An 18,742-nucleotide genomic window follows, 5' to 3' on the forward strand; every position below is an offset into this window, starting at 1 on the left:
AGCCCCACCCCCTGATCGCTACTGGGTCCAAATGACGTCTTTCATAAACGTTCCTGTATAGTGGGAGGAAGTAGAGATGCATCATCCATCTTTATATACAGTCTATGTGCTGTGCAAAACTTTGTCTGTGAATGAATTTAAATATTAGAATGCAGTGCTTCACAACGCTTGCAGAGGCATGTGAGTTGACTGCACATGGAGACGTGCCTAACATGGCTCCTCTGCAGGGATCAGATCAATATCTGTGGAGATCCTCACTGTAGTTTCCTACAGGCATGGAGCTGCTGCGCCTCTGACCTTTCAGATGCTTCCTGTCTGGCTGATCCGCATCGATCTGACCCGGAGGTGAGTTTCAACATGGAGCCTGTCAGTTGGATACCAGCATGTGTTTGTGAGTGTGTGTGTGTGTGTGTGTGTGTGTGTGTTTGTGAGTGTGTGTGTGTGTGTGTGTGTGTGTGTTTGTGTGAGGGTGTGTGGGTGGGTGGGTGTGTATGCATACTTGTGTGTAGTACAGAAAATATTGTTCCAACACTGTTAGTTACCTCTGGGCATTGGGCAGTGGACACACACACACACACACACACACACACACACACACACACACACACACACACACACACACACACGGTTATCTCTACTCCGATCCAAAAATGTTGTTGGCTCCATATATAACACCTTTTTTAATCTGTAAATTAATATTAACATCGTCCACAGAAAGTCTTAGTTTATTTACTCACAAGTTATTTGCTTGGACACAGATTCTGACAAAATGTGAAGCTTGAACTGAAAAACTAAAGTCTTCTTGTCCTGTTTCATCCACAAACATTCAGTCCTCGTCCATCTGAGTCATTGACATGTGAGACGTCTGGCACCAATGGTCCTGGTTACATTCAAATAAAATTATTTTTAAATTAGACAACATGTGTAAAACATTACAATAAACTTTAGACCTTGACTGCTTAACTCAAAGAAAACACCTTTGCATTTAGAGAAACATGTTTGTAAAATTCACTTTAATATTTGAATTAAAAACTGCATCTGATCACATGGTCACAAACCCACAAATTTCTTTTAAATGTATTTATGATAAAATATTTAAAAGTGCTTGTCTAGTTATTATTTCTGGAGTCCTAATTGAGTCTCAGGTGTAAAACAATAATATTTTTTTTCTATTCAAACCAACATGAAAACGTCTGAGGCTGAATACATCTGACTGAATGAAGACTTTTAACATTTCTCCGCCTCATGTCCCATTTCCTCTTCACTAATGTTCGCTAACTGCGAATGAAGTCAACACCAGAACAAAGTATTTCCAGCGGCTCACTGTACAGAACAAAACTGCAACACATGTCCAATCAATACAGCACGGCTGAAAGTCACAATCAATAATCAAAACGCAGTGAAGCCGACGCACACAAACCAGAGCTCGAAGCTTTGATGAGCTGTTGTCCTCCAGAACAAAGTGTGTGTGGAAGCTGCTTCTCCCTCACTGAGAGTAACATGAAAAACACACACGTCCATAAAAACACACACGTCCATAGACAAAGATGTAAAATGGAGAAATAAGAAAAGAATAATATCTTTATAATAACAATACATTTATTCGTGTAGAACTTATCTAAACAAGGTTACAAAGTGCTTCACAAAAACCCAATGAATAAAATAAATAAATTTAAGTCACGTAACAGGTTGAAGTTTTAGAGGACAGAGGGGTGACTCTATTTTGGCTGAGAAGCTCTAATGCGCTCACGTCGGTGGCTTGAAAGTGACGTCAAATGAAATACAACATTTTTCTTTTTCCCTCCTGTTGCAGAAAAGCGTCTGGAACGAGTTAACGAGTTCACGTGACATCCTGAGAACACAAATACACAGAGCGCCGCTTTAATGAAAACAATGCTTTTATTTTTTTTAAGTGATGTATAACTTCTTATTTACACCAACAAATGTCCGTTAACTGTATCTACTGCTGGCTTTATAAATGGATCTTCATCGTAGCTGGAGGGGAGGAGAGTGGGATGTTGTGCAAATACAAAATACACAGAAATACAGTTACAGTAAAAATGCTATTGGGATAGCCAACATTCATGCACAAGAGCTGTTATCCTTGGGCTTAAAGAAGGTACTTCACTGAATAAGGCATACAAACTGTCGCTGGAAATACAAAAACTACATCTCAAAGTATTAAGTTAAAGGCAGCCAGATTCTCCGTTTGTACTTTGACTTAGTACTTGCAGATATCCTGTGACCTGCACGACTGAGAAATCTTTGTCGACACACAAAAAAAAATAAGCAAAGTACAATAACTACACAGGTTCATTAGGGTTCGGCGTATTCCTCATTGTCTTGTACAAGGTCAAGTGCAAAATAACCTCTGAAAGGAAAAGTAGAAAGAGGCATTGAAAGCTAAGTGGTGGTGGTGAAAGGCTGGAATAAATTAGCAGATGATGACGAACAAATGGCGAAGGGAAGAATGGAAACAAAATGAACAATTAGTGAACACGGTCGAAAAATATGAATAAATTAAGGGGGGGGAGGTGAATAAAAATGCAATTGAGGATGAGAGAACCATTTTAAATACAACGAGTTCACTTCGTGGAAAAGCTTTCAATTCGTAGAGAAAAGGGAAACGGTAGAAATCCTCAGTAGTTCAGTCATTCTAAAACTTAGCAAAGTAAAAGTGCCAGTATTGAGTCCAAAATATATCTCCTGCAGTATGTCCCACCATGTGCCACAAACTGGTTTTAATTTGTACGGTAATTTATTTTGTAGGAAGAGTGGAGAATATTTTCAATCTCAGGGATGGTGTGGAAACAGCTCGATGACGCTAAATAAATGTGCACCAAACTAATCAGAGGAATAAAATAAATGAGCTAATAAATAAAATTCATCAGAACATTCAGGTGAGACCATCAATTCAATCATTTCCTTCATGTGGTTCCTTCATTCCTCCGCTTAAGAGTCGTCCTCAGTTTTAATGATGTGGAAAAGTGTGACATTGAACAGGACCTGGTGGCCGTTGTTCCAGCCGTACAGGGTTCGATCCCTGGCGTTGTAGTCCAGCATCGACATGTGGAAGTACTGGTTATGAAAGGGGATGTCTGTGTACTCGTACGTGGACGTCTTAGTGGAGTAAGCGTAGTACACCTTGGCCCCCGTGAGGTGGGAGTTAGTGATGTAGAGTGTCCCGCAGATCATAAAAGACTCGCCGGCGTTCCTCTTCGAGTACTCCGTGTTCCACGTGTTGAGGATTTGGAGCGTGTCGGGGTTCAGCTGGCTGATGACGATGTTCCCGGCGTTCTGGTTGGTCGCGTACACGGCCCACAGGCCCAGCTCGTCCGCCATCAGGTCGATGTCTGAGAAGCCTCCCCACGTGTAGGGGTACACGTTGTGGAAGCCCGCCGACTCCAGGGCCCTCTGCGTGACCACGCGGCCCGTCTCGAAGCTGTACCTCACCACGATGTTGCTCTGCATCTTGTTGTAGTACAGCGAGCCGTTGTACACCACGTGGTTGGTCCCGGCCCATTTGAAAGGAAGGTTGTATGTTCTCGACTCGACTCCCGCCACGAAATCATCAACGGATTTAAACTCTTTAACGATCTTGTTGTTGGTGTAGCTGTCCATGTACCAGACCTGCAGACGAGTGAACACAGAGAATAATCCAGTGATTTTTGGTCCAAGGTCAGTTTGCAAGAAACTCTATCTTTACTGAAAAACAAATATGAAACGATGCATTCTGTAAAAAAGAGCCAACTAGTTAACGTTTAACTTTTAGTAAAGAACACTGCAACTAAGGACAGGCTGTTTCAGCTACCCGTAGAAATAAGAGGATTCTTTTTTGTCGATGAAGTATTCGAGGGAGTTTGTTTGTCTGCAAGTTTACAGATTTCCATGAAACTTGTTGGGAGGACATGGGCTTTTTTTTTTTTTTAACTTTCTTTAACATCTTTCAACATTTTCACCAATTTCCCAGAACACAATTCCCAGATGTTAAAAAATCATTAAGAAGACTAAATAATAGATATTCTGATATATGTTTCCGTCTAAGAAACAAAAAGGAATCTTCATTTAGCACAGAATTCAAAATGACGATTATAGTTGCACTTTAATTACAGAAAGAAAGATTCTTCTGTTCCCCTCATGACTCCCCACGGTGTCTGTGTTTTTACGTTCGTGTTCCATTATTACAGCTCAGACTATCAGAGGAGACACGAGTGGTGATAATTGGACTTAAAAATATTCTCTCTGTTGTTTTTTTAATACACAAATAATTCACACTGTGTTAAATAGTTCCCTATGAATATAAATGCAACACTTCAGTCACGCAGAGCTTATTAAACATGAACTACTTATTCTTCTCTCATTCTCTCTGCTTCGGCAGCAGGAACGTTATCTGTACGTTTTTTAAATATTTTATTCGTCACTAGACTCAAAGATGTATTCAGTTCAGTTATTACAGCACAAACCATAGATCCATATTTCGAAAAATCAATTAATTTCATGTTCCGATGTTGCTATGACCAAATTCTACAGCAGATGTAACAGAAGAAGATCGCTGCTGGTTTCGTTTAGTTAAAGCTCGGATGGATCCAAACACATGTATTTTAAAAACACTGCATCAAAAAAACAGAGAAAGTTCAGAGCAAATTTAGAATAGATGTGTGAAAAGCTTCTACTTGTTGGATGTAATGACTGAGATGTGACATCTGACAAATAAAAGGCTTTTTTCCCAAGATTTTTCGACCTTAAGAACTCAGTCCTTGTGAAAACGGCACCAGACCTCTGCAGCTTTAGTTTATACAAGAAAGAAATGCAGATTATCTTGATGCACTGTAATTAAAATCACAAGAAGTTTTCCACAGGGTAACACCCTCCTCGTTTCTGTGCCTCTACCCTTTGACTATTTGCATGTAAAGTTTTTCAAAAGCAGTTTTAACTGTCAACTGGTTTTAAATGCGTAAACATTTCTAAAGATGCTTCCCCCTTAAAAGGCTCAGCATTAATGTGTCTAGCTGGTGGAGTATATATATTAGCTATGGTGAAGACTGTGCCAAGCAGTAAAAAGTGCACACACATTATTAGTGTTATTGATTAGTTATTTCACATTGAGATAAAAGCAATAAACAACATGTCTTCCCTCTAAACAACAGGGAAGCAGTAAGTCAGTGCATTATTAAACCTGACTGGAAGATAAAGAAAAGCACATTAAGGCCTCACCCGGTTGTTTTTGGGAGACGCCTGCGGGTCGGTCATCCAGGCTCCGAATCTCGTCCCTGATGTTTTCACTGTCAGCGGCCCGGTGATCTTCATTAGCTTCCCACATGCTGCGAACACATCACACAGCTCCGGTCACACACAGCTCAAACTTCTCCCTCCCCACATGATACAACCGCAGCCAATGTTGTGATGTGACTTCTGGAATAAATATCAAAGCACTGGAGTGATTAAATCTGTCAGTGGCTGATTTCTCCAACCAGAAATAAAAGTCAAAGTTTTTTGACTCAGTGTGCAGCATCTCTGCATAAATGAAATACGGAGGATAAGAAGAAAATCTGCCACAACACCACAACCTGTGAAACAGCGTCTCATGATCTCAAAGCCAGTTTAACATTTTATCCCACATGGTTTAATATCATCTCCCCACACTCCTCGAATTGTTCCAAATGACAGTAGATTTGAACTTGAGCTTAAGTGTAAGAACTTAAACAGCTATTTTACCTAAATGTCAGAGCTTAAGCACATCGAATGCTCAAGCAATCGTTTAGAGCTCCGAAAGATTTCCAGCCACTTTCCATTAGCATTCACGTTAGGTATTTACACTGACACTTTGACAGGTCCCATCCCTGTTGATAACCCGGCAGTTGGCAAATTGGAGCTTCAGTTATGCAAAACCTTTATCAGAGACAAAGCTGCTCCGGAGGCAGAATTGATCTTATTAACTGAGTTCACTGTCGATGGGCGGAGCAAAGAAAAACAGCAGCTTCTCAGTGCCCGGTCACAATAAAATAAAGAAATTATATGGTGCTTTTCCAAAAGGTTTCATGAGACAACAATAACACAGATGAGTCATAAAATCATCAGAATTAAAAGAAAACTGTTCAAAATGTCCAGATCAAGTAAAATCAAGAGAGTGTCTGATAAAAGCATGTCTTTAAAAAAAACGCCTTAAAAGAATCTAATGAGTCGGCTGACTTGATTTCCTCGGGCAGATTGTTCCAGAGCCTCGGGCCCTGACTGCAAAAGCTCTGTCCCCTTTAGTTTCTGGAACAGATAAGAGACCTCTGCCTCAGGATGTGAAGGTTAGAGCACTCAAAGGTACGATCTACTCCAAACCAATGTCGTTAAGAATCGTAGAACTGATCATTGAGATCTTATAATCATTTAAATAAGATGTTGGGAGCCAGTCTGAAGAAGCTAAACCAGGAGTAAGGTGATCGTGTTTCCTGGCTGCTGAGTTTTGCTCAGTTGCAGTCGATAAAGAGATTTTTAGAAGATGTGCAGGATAGTCGCTGTGTCTTTAAAACTTCAAATAGAAGGTGTTTTCTATGATGGTTAATATTGACAGGTATTAACCGGTTCTATGGCAGGTTGATATGTTCCACTAGGGCACCAGCAGGTGGCAGGATTTGAGTTAAGGGATCTCTATTTTGCTTGAGTTTAACATCATTGGGAAAAGACATGAGGTGAGCTCAGCATTCCAGGTTCTGTGGGTCTGACAGGTACATCAGCGTGTCATCAGCATAACAATGGAGAGAGACACCATGTGTGTCCAGAAAGTGATTAAAGATGTGTAAAGACAATAAATTGGTCCCAGAACAGACCCATGTGGTACACCAGACTTAACAATAGAAAATGATAAAACATAGAGACACAGAACCTTTTATATGACAGTTGAAAAACACTGTAGGGTTGTACCAGATATCCTCACCCAGTTCTTTAGTCTGTAGATGATACAGATCTAGAATTATTATTTTTTTTAAAATGATGCAGCCGCTTTTTATCTTAAAATGGGAAAAAGAAAAGTTGGTTCTGAAAGCAGAGGGGACCCAGCACACTTTCTGCCTCCAGCAGCAGGTCTTTGTCTGTCCCTGTAAGAAATGTGTCAGTGATCCCTTTGGCATTAACAAATCTAGAGTCCCCGAGCCCAGCTGGGATTTTTCTGGACTTACTGAGTTTGTTCATACAGTTACGAAGCCTATTTTCCAGGTTCAGGACCCTCTGCTGCAGCTCCTCGTAGTCGTAGGCTCCCATCTCCTCCTGGATTCCCATCAACACACCCGACAGGTTTCTGATCTCCTCTTTGAACTGGGAGATAAGCTTGGTGTCTGTCTTGTATTGCTCCAGTACAGGGATCAGCGGCTGCAGGGACTCCATCTTTCCCTTCAGCTCCTAGACACAATAACAGCAAAGTGAGAAAAAAAAATGCATACCTGTCTGAACAAAGTCTGTCTGGAAGACGAATTGTTTGTTGTGAATGCAGCAGGATGTTTTGCTGTAATAGAGCCAACATCTTTAACAGAGGCAGAAAGTGTTGTCTCCTCCCGACTGGCAGCTGCTTTCATTTGTGTAAGAAAACTGAGCTCCTCAGACTCAGATCAATACCAAAATATAGATATGTTCTTATGGCAGTGAGTCAATAAACACTTTCAATTGTTTTTGCACAAATGACGACTTTTTGTCCACATCTTACTTATGGATTATTATTGAACTCACCAGACTTAATGGGGGAAAGGCATATATTGATTTTCTTTCATGTTATTGAAATAACACCATAACATTGACAGCAGCGAATGTCTATATTGAAACTTTATCATTTGTGCTGTGATGGAGGAGAAGGGCGGAGGGAGAAGCTGCTGTTGGAACCAAACAATTTTCACTGATGATAATAGCTATAATTATTATTGTAATTACTCTTATTATTGTTATGTAAAGGCAATGTCAATTATATAATGTCAGTTCATGTTGAAGTCATCGCTCCTCTGTGAAAGTTCTTTCAGAATTGTTCACAGTGGAAATTATCTTTGTATCAGAAGATTTGGATTTCAAGAAAATCTACATCTTGGATTTATTGTGACAGAAAACTTCCTTGTTGAGGAATAAACCACATTAACTCACGTTCTTTCTGAGTCATTTCTAACTATGCTGCTTGGTCACTGCTGTAACAAGTATTCCATTTTTTTATTTGTGTATTTATTTCGAACATGTTAAAACTAAATATATGAATAATACAAAGGAAAACCCAAAAACATCAGCTGACATATCAAAATCCCAGAGTAAGAAACTCATAGAGTCCCTTTATTGTGCCAGATTTTTTAAAATCAAGATCGTATGAATTATTCTCTGTAATCTCTCTAAAATCTGAAATCTTGCAATGTTAAAGAAAGAAAGACAGAAATCCTGGATCTGTCCACGGATCTGTATCCACACCAAAACTCAGTGGGTACTTCTCTGACCCTTCTCATCCTTCCACTGCGCTTCGTGAGAATCCGCAGAGTAGTTTTTGTATAATGATGCTAACAATTGGACAAACAAAGAAACACTGATATAAACATCCTCCTCCTTGGTGGAGCTAATGAGACAATCAGAATAAATAAAAACCTGCACTCAGACAGTTCCCTCTCCTTCCTAAGAACAAACTGAATAACTTCATGGAACAGTCGCTCTCACTGATGCAGAGTCTTCAGTAGGTGTGATGGATACTGTCCTCCCAGCCTGTCCAGCTCTAAAGACAATCATGTCCATGTTGGACCTGAATTGATCTTATCCAGAGTGAAAGTTGACAGGTTCAGATGCAACAGATATTTTCTTCTGTGATATTTCTCACTCGCTTCTCAACACAGTGTACCTGAAAGTTCTTGTTGACGAGAGTCTTCCTGTCCGACTCGATCTGCCGGAACTTTGACCGCAGCCCCTTGATCTGGCTCTCCATCCTCATGATGTACTGAAAGTCCCTCTGTGTCCGCAGGTTCAACACCTCGATTGACTGTGACATGTTCTGCACCTTTTTGAAAAGAGTGAAACAGCGCAGCATTGATTTTCCCGTCTGGCACAAGATTAAAACGTCCTCCGTGTTCAGCCGTCTCGGGGCCCGCTGAGCTCCAGCGTCCAGAGGAATAAATCAACATTTTGACCTCGTACGTGTTTGTCTTGAAGGCGTTTACTTGTGATCAGAATGTTTCCCGGACCTGGGACTCTTACGTGGTCGTATTCTCTGTTTTCTCTCAGTATTTGAACATATTATTCACTTTATCAGTTTTAAATTGCTCGTGGTTTTAAGAATAAACTATAATCTGCTGCTTGAGAACACATTTATTTGATGCTTTTATAAAAGCTCACTAGAAATGTAATGCAACCAGCCAACACTATTGGAGCCCATCAGTGGAAAAGTGGCTCAACACTCACACTGTACTCTGAATACTTTTCCAGCTCTGGTAGACGGATCCTGAAATGGCCTCACAGAAGCCCAGGAGCAGCTTAGTACATTAGTGTCAAAAGGCCCCAGTGAATGACAGTGAACGCCCTTTGGCGTAACACATTAAAATGTAGGTTAGAGTGGTGCTTCCTTACATGGCATACTAATTGTTTGTTTGTAGAAAATGCATTAAATCACTATTGTGATAAAGGAAAAAAAAAAACATGGAATTAAATGTGATGTTTGCACTTCAGTTCACAATCTTGGCTGTTTTGTTTGGTTTATTTCATGAAATCAATAGAGAATTCATGCTTTTGTGGTAGAAAACAAATCACACGAATTCTTTAAAAGCCGAGTCGCCTTTCTGACAGAAATAACATTCCCAAAATGTGTAATAAATAAAACTCCAACAGCCTTGACTGGCTTGTTGCAGGACAACCAGGGGCAGCTCCGTTTTGTGAAGATGAGATGGAGAACGCTTTCACCTTCACAAGCCGCCATTCAGCTGATGTCACTCATGTAATATATGCATTAGTAGAAAATAGGGTTAGGGACCTGGCGGGGCCAATCTCTGCGAGGATTTGGGCAACAAAGAGGCTGAATGACGAAAGAAATCGATGTCGTGTGTCTACGTGGATTCAGGTGGGCTGGTTGCTTGCAGTAAATATGCGAGAGTGTGTGTGTGTGTGTTTGTGTGTGTTGTCACATAAACAGAAATGCGTGTGGCTGCCTGCACGCACCTTCTCCAGGAGCTGGCGGAGCTGTCTCCCTTTGGCATCTCTGGAGCACAGATTCTGTTCAGGTGCCACCACTGTGCAGACACAACGGCCATCTGCATCCTGAGCTGAGCTGTAGACCTGCCACCCCTCCTTTGGCCTGATGGTCTGCACACCAAACAGAGGCAGGGACGTAAATTCACAGCACGGACACACACACACACACACACACACACACACAAACACACACACACTTCTACACAGAGACACACAAAATTAATCCAACTCTGATGATATCACCAACATGAAATTGCGACAACCGGTTGCTATAGTTTTCTTATTTTCATCTCACAGGTCATCCATTGTTCTGCGTCATGCCCCCCCAAGCTTTGACACCAGCCACTTCCCCTGACTTATAAAACGTCCAGGCTTTGAGAAAACAACGTGCTCACAGTCGACGGTCTCCAGTGAATTTCCTCCTCTACAATAAATACTGTTTCCTGGCCTTGATGAATCGCCCGGGTGTTGAAATTCCTCTGTTTCTCCTCGCCAGGCCTTCCGACGGCTTAACTGAATGTCCTGCCGCGAGACGCAGATAAACGTGATTTGTGGGAGCTTTTCCTGCTCTTTATTACATTCAATATGCTCCACAGCTCAAGAGCATAAAGTCTAAAGAACATAAAGTTATGCATCATAAGCCAATGCAGCAAATTGCAATGCAACAACATCAAACACTGTCAGGAGTGAGCGCAGTAAAAACTAGTTTTGCTCCAAATATTGATCAAAGTGCCCTGAAGTGCTGGAAAAGTTGGAACCTATTGGACACACAAACAGAATAAGTACTTGAACAATACTTCTGTTCGCTGTCAGCCTGGGAAATTAACACAAGCCTGCAGCCAAATACTGGCAACCTTTGACTGCAGATGGTAAATCTGTCTGCACCACTCTCCTCATTGGCAGAAAACCAGATATCATTTGAATTTGTTGTTTCCGTTCCATCTGTGGGGAGAATAACGTGTGGAACATGTGAACGGCGGAACCCCGGCAGCGGCCTTTTGAAGCTGGCAGACCGAAAATGGAAGGACCCTGTTTAGAGTGCGGGCATTATTTCCTCCTCCCATTCATCCTTGCTTGTCGGCCGTGGCAGTTTAAAGAGCGTTTGGAATCAGCAATGAAAGATCATGTCCCTTCCGAGCAGACAAAGACGTCAGGCTAAGGAGAATGAGCAGCTTCGACTCATCATTTTCACTTATGAAGCTGCTTCTCTGCAGGTAAAAGATATTTCAGAGTTTATATTGGAAATTCGCTATTTTTAAGCCAATGAAAAAGTGTTTTGAGGCTAAAATAAAGAAATAATTTGCAGAACAGAATGTGATACTCCTTCTTATTATGTTGTTTTTTTCCCTCTCGGATCCTGACTCCACTGCCACATCTTCATCTTTCATTTTGAAAAATAAAGAAATAAAGAAAATGCTATGCTATCAGTCTCCTGAGCTTTCATTCTTTTCCCAGAACATCTCTCTTATGTTACTTTATCAGATTGTGAGAAAATTGTTTCTGGTATTATCAAAGCAGACCGATCGTTGTCCACCTTCCTATTGGTTGCTGGTTACGTTTGTGATCCGGGGAATTAAAGCTCAATTGACTGATGCCCCTGATGTAATGTAATATAAAAAGGAGCCGAGGTAAAAGCCTTCAAAGTGGGCTATGATAATGTCACCTTTACAATGTCACCTCGTGTATGTTTCACCTGTGGACTTCAGTCTGATGTTCATGAAGAACAAAACCACAACAAAGCAGCAGAAGAGACACTTGACTGAAACATCATGGAGGTCACGTGTGGTAAATTGTCAGGGAGACTAGATGTCTCCATGCATCATGGCTGTACCTGGATCTCTCTCATTGCATCATGGCTGAATGGAATGAGAGAGGAAGAGGGAGAGAAAAAAAAATCCTCAGCTTCCTCACTTTGCTTTGAAAGCGACAGTTTCTCTAATCTACTAAAGCGCTCTTTCTCCTCTGTCTCTTGAGTGACGCACATCCTTTCCTCTCCTCTCACTTGCACTTCTCCCCACATCAAAATGAATTTGTTGCATGGCCAAGACAGATGCACTCTCCAGCGAGGCTTTTTTATTTTTGCGAGGAACTCTGCACAAAGAGTTTTTTCTCTCATTAAATACTCCAGACAGCTGGCTCCTCTTTTGTTTTAGCCGTTCATTAAGATTTTCTGACAGGATCCGAATTCAGTTTTTTTGAGTGCTCACTTAGCCCGTAAACATCTCCTGTTTCCTTCCCTCCCAGAATAAATGAACAACATTTATTCTGCAAACAACTTTCAATCATGGCGAAGTGATACTATGTGGGGCTCAGCTTTGCAATCAAGACACTGGCACAGGCGTTATTTTCTGCATGGGTGGGATGGACCTAATCGACCACTGTTCTTGTCCAAATGGCTTGGTGATCTGATCTGCTCCCATGTGCATCTCGGGGAGGCTCAAACTGGCAGCATGCATTTCCTTTTTAACATTTTGATAGCGTGAAATAGAAAACTGCAAGTCAGTTTTCACAGTCAGTATCACTACAGCGCTGCTGCCTCTTTTTAACAATGTCCAACTCTCCCTTCAAAGTGACTTATATTCTCGGCAGCACTCCAGGATCAATATAAATGCTATGTGGTTGATGTAAGCAATAAACAGGAATGCTGTGAGTGAGCCTCTTCCTCCACCAATACTTCCTATTCCATATTCTTATTATAAATTCGTCCCCCGCACATTTGGTGTCAGGTAACGCTTGCACTGGAGTGTGCACTGGTTGCATGGACAATAGCAAAGAATCAGCCAAACATGCAAGAATAGCATGGAAACTGAAATGACTCATTCTGTGTGTGCAGCGCTCCACCCAAATAAAATCCCATCCCCACTGACCTGAACTTTACAGCAGCATGTTACAGTGACAGTGTGAACAGAGTGTGTGTTTGTGTTTGTTGAGGGAGGAATGTAAAGTCATGTAACTCACCACTGAAGGACAGTAACCGAACAGCAGCAGGAACAGCAGCGGGTTCAGCACCACGGACAGCGACCTCATTCTGTAGCCTGATGCTGATGCTGATTCTGGACCTAAACCTAATCCTGGTCCTGGTCCTGCCCTGGTCCTGGTCCTGGTCCTGGTCCTGCCCTGGTCCTGGTCCTGGTCCTGGTCCTGGTCCTGCCCTGGTCCTGGTCCTGTCCTGGTCCTGATCCTAAACTTGATCCTGCTCCGGATCCTTGTCCTGGTCCTGGTCCTCCTCCTCCTCAGCCGCGACGGGAACAAAATAAATTTTCACGCAAGTTTCTGTCCCCGGGCTCGAACTACCGCCACCACCACCGCCTCCACTACACGCTGGTGAAAGCCGAGGCTTCCTGAGGAGGAGGAGGAGGAGGAGGAGAAGGAAGAGGAGGAGGAGGAGGAGGAGAAGGGACGCACATCCATCCACTCGTCCCCGTTACGCATGGCAGGTGGGCAGCGGGGAGAAGCATCGTCACTGTGCGAGGGAGGAAGAAAGTTTGTGAGCGTGCAGCGAAATAAAAAAAGACCCGAGCAGCGTCCAGGTCACAGGGAGACGTCTTCTTCACGGATATGACATCATCCAGCTGCCTCGCTTGACTTCACTAATGTGTGTGTGTGTGTGTGTGTGTGTGTGTGTGTGTGTGTGTGTGTGTGTGTTTGTGGCAGATGTGCAGACAAAATTTGCACGTGGTAGAATTCAGCAGATGATGATAAGAAGGTAGAGGAGCCGCATCACATCAGAGCTGCTGCGTCTGAGGGGGTTGTGGAAAACAAATATTAATACAATCTGTGAATATCTATTGTTAAAATACAAAACAGCCAACATCAAAGGATCTGTACGGAAGTCAACACGTGCCAAAAAGAAACCAGTAAAAGTTATGTAGATAAAAAAAATTCACCTATGAAATATCAAATCTAAATCCGAAGCACTAGAAGGTCACGTGTACAGAGAACAAATATATGAAACAAAAGTTTTAGATATAAAATATAAAAAATATATGAGGATAAAGTAAAACTTATTTGTACAGAAGCCTGTGTGTGCCAAGAACACAAACGGAGGAAAAAGTTTAAGATGATATGTACTAAAAAAAAAAATCTTTTTATGAAACGCAGTAATAACAAACTATGAGATAATAAGTCGAAGTCACTCCCTGTATGGAAGCTGATATGTTCCAAGAAACAAGGGTAAAAGTTATAGATATAAAACATACTCATTAAAATATAAGTAAAAACAAATTACTACCACTTGTTAGATTTACTAGATTTCCATATCTGTTGAAGTCCAAACCTAAGAGCAACAGCTAAAGCTAAAGCCAGTTGACAGGGATCCGGCCAATCAGAGCTGCTGCTTCTGTTGTGTGGGTTGTTCATTCATATTAATGTGCAGTCATGCTGAATTCTCTTTCTATTCATGTCTATGTGAAATAGGGCGAGACACATTAGCTTCAGGTCAGAAACAACAAAACAAAAAGAAAACCCATTTACCTCCATTGTATTTGGTTGGAAACAGACTGATGAGGCAAAACCTTGACTAACAAAGTCGAGAGATCTTATTTATTATTATTATTATTATCTTATATATTCTGAGTGAACTGACTTCTAAGACCAGAAGAATCTAAAATCAGTCATAGAGGTGAAATCACCTAGAACCAGAATTACTCACTCTACAATACGGATCCTCCCCTCATGCAATGTCTCTGCCTTCCTTCTGTACCTCTGCATTAGTCTCCCACGCACCTGACCAGACGCCCCTCACAGTTTGAAAAGCTCTGGACGGATAGAGATGTCTTCCTCGCTGATATGGCTGAACGACCTAGAAACAGCCAATGACTCGGGGCCTGAGCCACAGGCTTTTGTACTTGCGTTGTCATTCAGACTTTTCCCAAGATGCAGTTCCCTGTGTGCCAAAGTTTGTTCTCCGACAGCAGGAGTCACCTTCAGCCGTCCACTTTGATATAAGAAGCCCTAAAGTCAGTAGATTGTTCTTTTTATGTTTGTTTAGATATAATATATGTGCAATAAAAGAGGGTGCAAAGCTCCGGAGGATTAACAAGGCGGGGCACGACTGGTTTCAGAGATCCGGTGTGTGGTGTGGTCAGATATTAAGCTTTTTCAGGGCGCTCCAGGCAATACTGGACAGTATAAATTGGACACTAAGGGCTAGTGGCGTCCCCAGGCCGTCTTCAGATCAGCAGTCATCAGCAGGTTATAGGGCGAAGTGATGGATTGTGCAAAGATGCACACAGTATTGTTGGAGTGTTTCCCAGTGAAACAGTTTGAAAGGGGAATACTTGAACTCAAGGAGTGTCTTTGACAGTAGGAGACAGAAGTTTCTTGGCTCACTTGAACAAAGGGTTTTCTGTCTTGAGCCGTGACCTGCATTCCTGATCAGCTTCTCTCCAGCAACAACAGGAGCTTCAGCTCGCTTTGTGGCTCATCCCAGCTCAAATTGGCTATGACACATGCTGAGCCCGGGGTATCTCTGTGGTTCAAATGCAAAATATCAAGAACACAAAGTTGCTATAAAGGAGACACGAGTCAATACAAATGGTTTACAGCATTTTTCTTCGGAAACCTGAAAGATCATCGTGTTGACTACACAAGTTGCCTTCATCTTTCTTTATCCAGGAACTTGTACACTTGTTTTTACTCTTTTGCTTTAGTTACAAACTTTTGCCTCCATCATTTCTCCAGCTCTTGGTATCAGAACAGTTTCCTGACTTTTGAGAAATTTTGGCCAAATGTGTCGTCACAGTACAATTTGCTGTGTTAAAAAAACACAGTAAAGGTCTAAAGATTGGAGTAGTATGTGGTACAGATACTCACTGGAGGCCAGTTTCTGAGTTCTACATGAATAAACAAAATTAAACCTGAAAACCGACTGTTAGAGATGTATTTTAAAACCATTTCCGTTTATCGATACACAAATCAAAAGTAGGTAGGTTCTCCTTCATGCTTGGAAGGTGAGAATTAGGTGACGGGTATCCAACTGCAACATGTGACCTCACCACTAGATGTCACTTATTCCTACACACTGAAACTTTATGTAGAAACACCTGCAATAAGAAGTAACTGTGTAAAAGTAAGTGAATAAGTGTGTTGAAATATGTTTTTTTGGATTGTTTGTGTTGGGGTTTGGGTGCATTTGAGTTTCGTCCGATTTAAAACCATCATCTTAAAGATAATCTGAGACTTGAATTGTTCTTGTCCTCTGGCTTAATTCAGTCCAGCCCTTCATGACACAGGAGAGGATTCAATGGAAAGAGAAAGAAAGAACTGCAGAGGGAGAATTTCCAAAGAATAGAAAAATAACTCCTCCTCTGGTTTCTTCCTTTTGGAATCAGATGTGACTGTAGCCCAAAGCAGCTCTTACATTCTGACAGAGTTATTTGGGATCAGATTGTGACCGGCTGGGTTTACGCCAGGTTATTGAAGTGGATACGTTTGTAAATTATAAGCAAGCAGTCGTGCCACCAGCAAAATCCGCTCATTGCACTCCAGCCTCATTTTCTATTACTTGCTTGGACTCTGCAACACAACATGTTGTTCTGCTTTCAACGATGAAAAACAGGTGGCTGTGTAGTAATTTAAAAATGAGACCAAACTGTTGGGCTCCCAAACTTCGAGATTAGTCATGACCATATGTGCTTTCCCTGACCGAACATGGTGACAGCATGCAGGTTTAACAAGTACACACAGAATTCTACGAACAGATGTAATGATTCATACGGAATGAAAACAATTCCACCAGTTCTCATGAAAGTCAAAATGTTTTTTTATGTGTAGGTTAAAAGTATTTCTTATATCTTTATCTCTAATGTGAATATTTTGCAAAACACGGAAAATAGAGATTCATTTTTAGATTCAAAATTTTCAAATACTGCTCATACTACGAGCACAGTAGTGACCACCTCATGGATATATTCTTCGGCTAACCATTCAAGTTTTAGTTGTATTAGTTCGTTCTCACAAAAATAATATATAGTGAAGACTTAAAAGGTATCTGGATTGTTTAGTTTTGTCATAATCATTGTGTAGTTCTTGAGTTCTGGAAAACAAGTTTTAGGTCGCAGTGACCTTTACCTTTGACCAACAAATGTCTTTTCATTCATCCTTGACTCTACGTTTGTGTCCCGAATTAGACGGGCAGACATCTTTACGTACATATACAGTATTTTTGGACGGATGGATGGACAACTCAAACAACTGCAGCCTTGTGGTCCCTACAAATTACACCTCATACAAACTAAACCTACTCAAACGACGGCGAATATCATAACCACTTATCTGTAACCCTCGTCCTAAACCACAACCCACAAAACAGATTTGGAGGCTGAACTTCCTGATCCTGTTTGTCCTTCAGGTTTCCCCCGGCTGCAGCTGGATACTGTCACAGCTGTCACTGGTGTCGAGGCAGAAAAAGTGAACCAGATTAGTTGAAACCAGCAGATCTGAGACAAATAGTTTGTTAAAATCTCATTAACAAAACATTAACTTCATGTTTATGAGTCGTCATCCTTTGCTTCCAAATCACCTCTTTGAAAAAGACCCACCACTCCGAGGATCTCCTGACAAGTTGACATTAGGCAAGGGTACATAAATATTTAATGGTGGGCAATGGTCTGTTGTTGCTTTTGACACTGTAATAACATTTTACGAGAGCATAAAGTCTGCCATTACATGTTTTATGTACTTGGCAAACCAGAGAGGATGTGTCAGAGACGTTTGGAAACTAAAGAGCTTTTAGCTTTGACAGAGTCGTGTCATTGTCGACAACAACAACAAAACAAAAATCAGCTTGAAAAATAATAACAGGCTGCAGCTCACTTATCTCCCGACCGAAAACAAACAACTGACCAAACCTAAAACCAAACCGTAGAACCATAGATGCAGATTTAATAGATCAAATCCTTTACATCTTATTGCTTTAACTGCTCCTACAGGAAAACAAGGATTACACTGTTTTCAGTGTGATGGAAAGTCATACTTTATTTTCTGTCCAATCGTTTTTTTTTTTATAAAATCAGATGGTTTGCATGCTTCACTATCATAGTATCTACTTAAGTGCTTTTGTTGGATAAATACACAGAACTGCATGGTGCTGCTGTCTGTTGCTTAACACTCACACATAACAATGTTTTTGACCGCAGCCCCTAGAAACTCCTTCACAGAACATCGCCAATGTGAACGTTGAGATAATTAATGAAAAACTGCACTTTTGAAGCGACAGTAGCACTTTGGAGTGAGTTTGTGTGACGTGTGGTTTGATTAAAGAGCAATTAGGAAGCGTCACAGCCTGGGGAGTGTTGTCATGCAGTGTTGACACACAGACATGCACTGTATGATTAACCGTCATCATAAACTGGCTGAATACATCAGTTATAGTGATGTGATTCCCTCACTATTCAGATAAAGGATCATGTGTAAGTGAATGCAAACCAGTGTGCATTGGGCAAAGCACCAAACATTTATTTCAGTTGTACATAGATTGTAAACATAGTGTAATTACACAGGTTTGAAAGCGGCTCTGGAGTCTATGCTGGCATCGCTGTGAGCTCAGGAGATGCACACA

General features: G+C 41.4%; 1 protein-coding gene across 1 annotated transcript; it reads right to left on the reverse strand.

Annotated features, from left to right (window-relative positions):
* Positions 1 to 707: 707 nt before the first annotated feature.
* On the reverse strand, positions 708 to 13,446 carry LOC109641227 (noelin-3). The gene is made up of 6 exons (XM_020105612.2): positions 13,141 to 13,446; positions 10,150 to 10,293; positions 8,843 to 8,998; positions 7,167 to 7,386; positions 5,215 to 5,321; positions 708 to 3,630 (listed from the first exon to the last, which is right to left on the reverse strand). Exons 1-6 carry the CDS (start codon positions 13,207 to 13,209, stop codon positions 2,953 to 2,955), a joined length of 1,374 nt encoding a protein of 457 aa, XP_019961171.1. The 5' UTR covers positions 13,210 to 13,446; the 3' UTR covers positions 708 to 2,952.
* Positions 13,447 to 18,742: the final 5,296 nt, after the last annotated feature.

Source organism: Paralichthys olivaceus, chromosome 16 (genome assembly GCF_024713975.1).
Source record: "Paralichthys olivaceus isolate ysfri-2021 chromosome 16, ASM2471397v2, whole genome shotgun sequence".
NCBI classification, from domain to species: Eukaryota; Metazoa; Chordata; class Actinopteri; order Pleuronectiformes; family Paralichthyidae; genus Paralichthys; species Paralichthys olivaceus.

What these genes read in the sequence shown, in the direction of transcription:
- LOC109641227 (XM_020105612.2), bottom strand. Translation starts at nt 13,209, where the DNA reads ATGAGGTCGCTGTCCGTGGTGCTGAACCCGCTGCTGTTCCTGCTGCTG. An exon ending in TCGTCAACAAGAACTTTCAG is followed by an intron (nt 7,387 to 8,842) that starts GTACACTGTGTT and finishes TATTGTGTCTAG; the next exon opens with GAGCTGAAGGGAAAGATGGA. An exon ending in TAACTGTATGAACAAACTCA is followed by an intron (nt 5,322 to 7,166) that starts GTAAGTCCAGAA and finishes ATGTGTTCGCAG; the next exon opens with CATGTGGGAAGCTAATGAAG.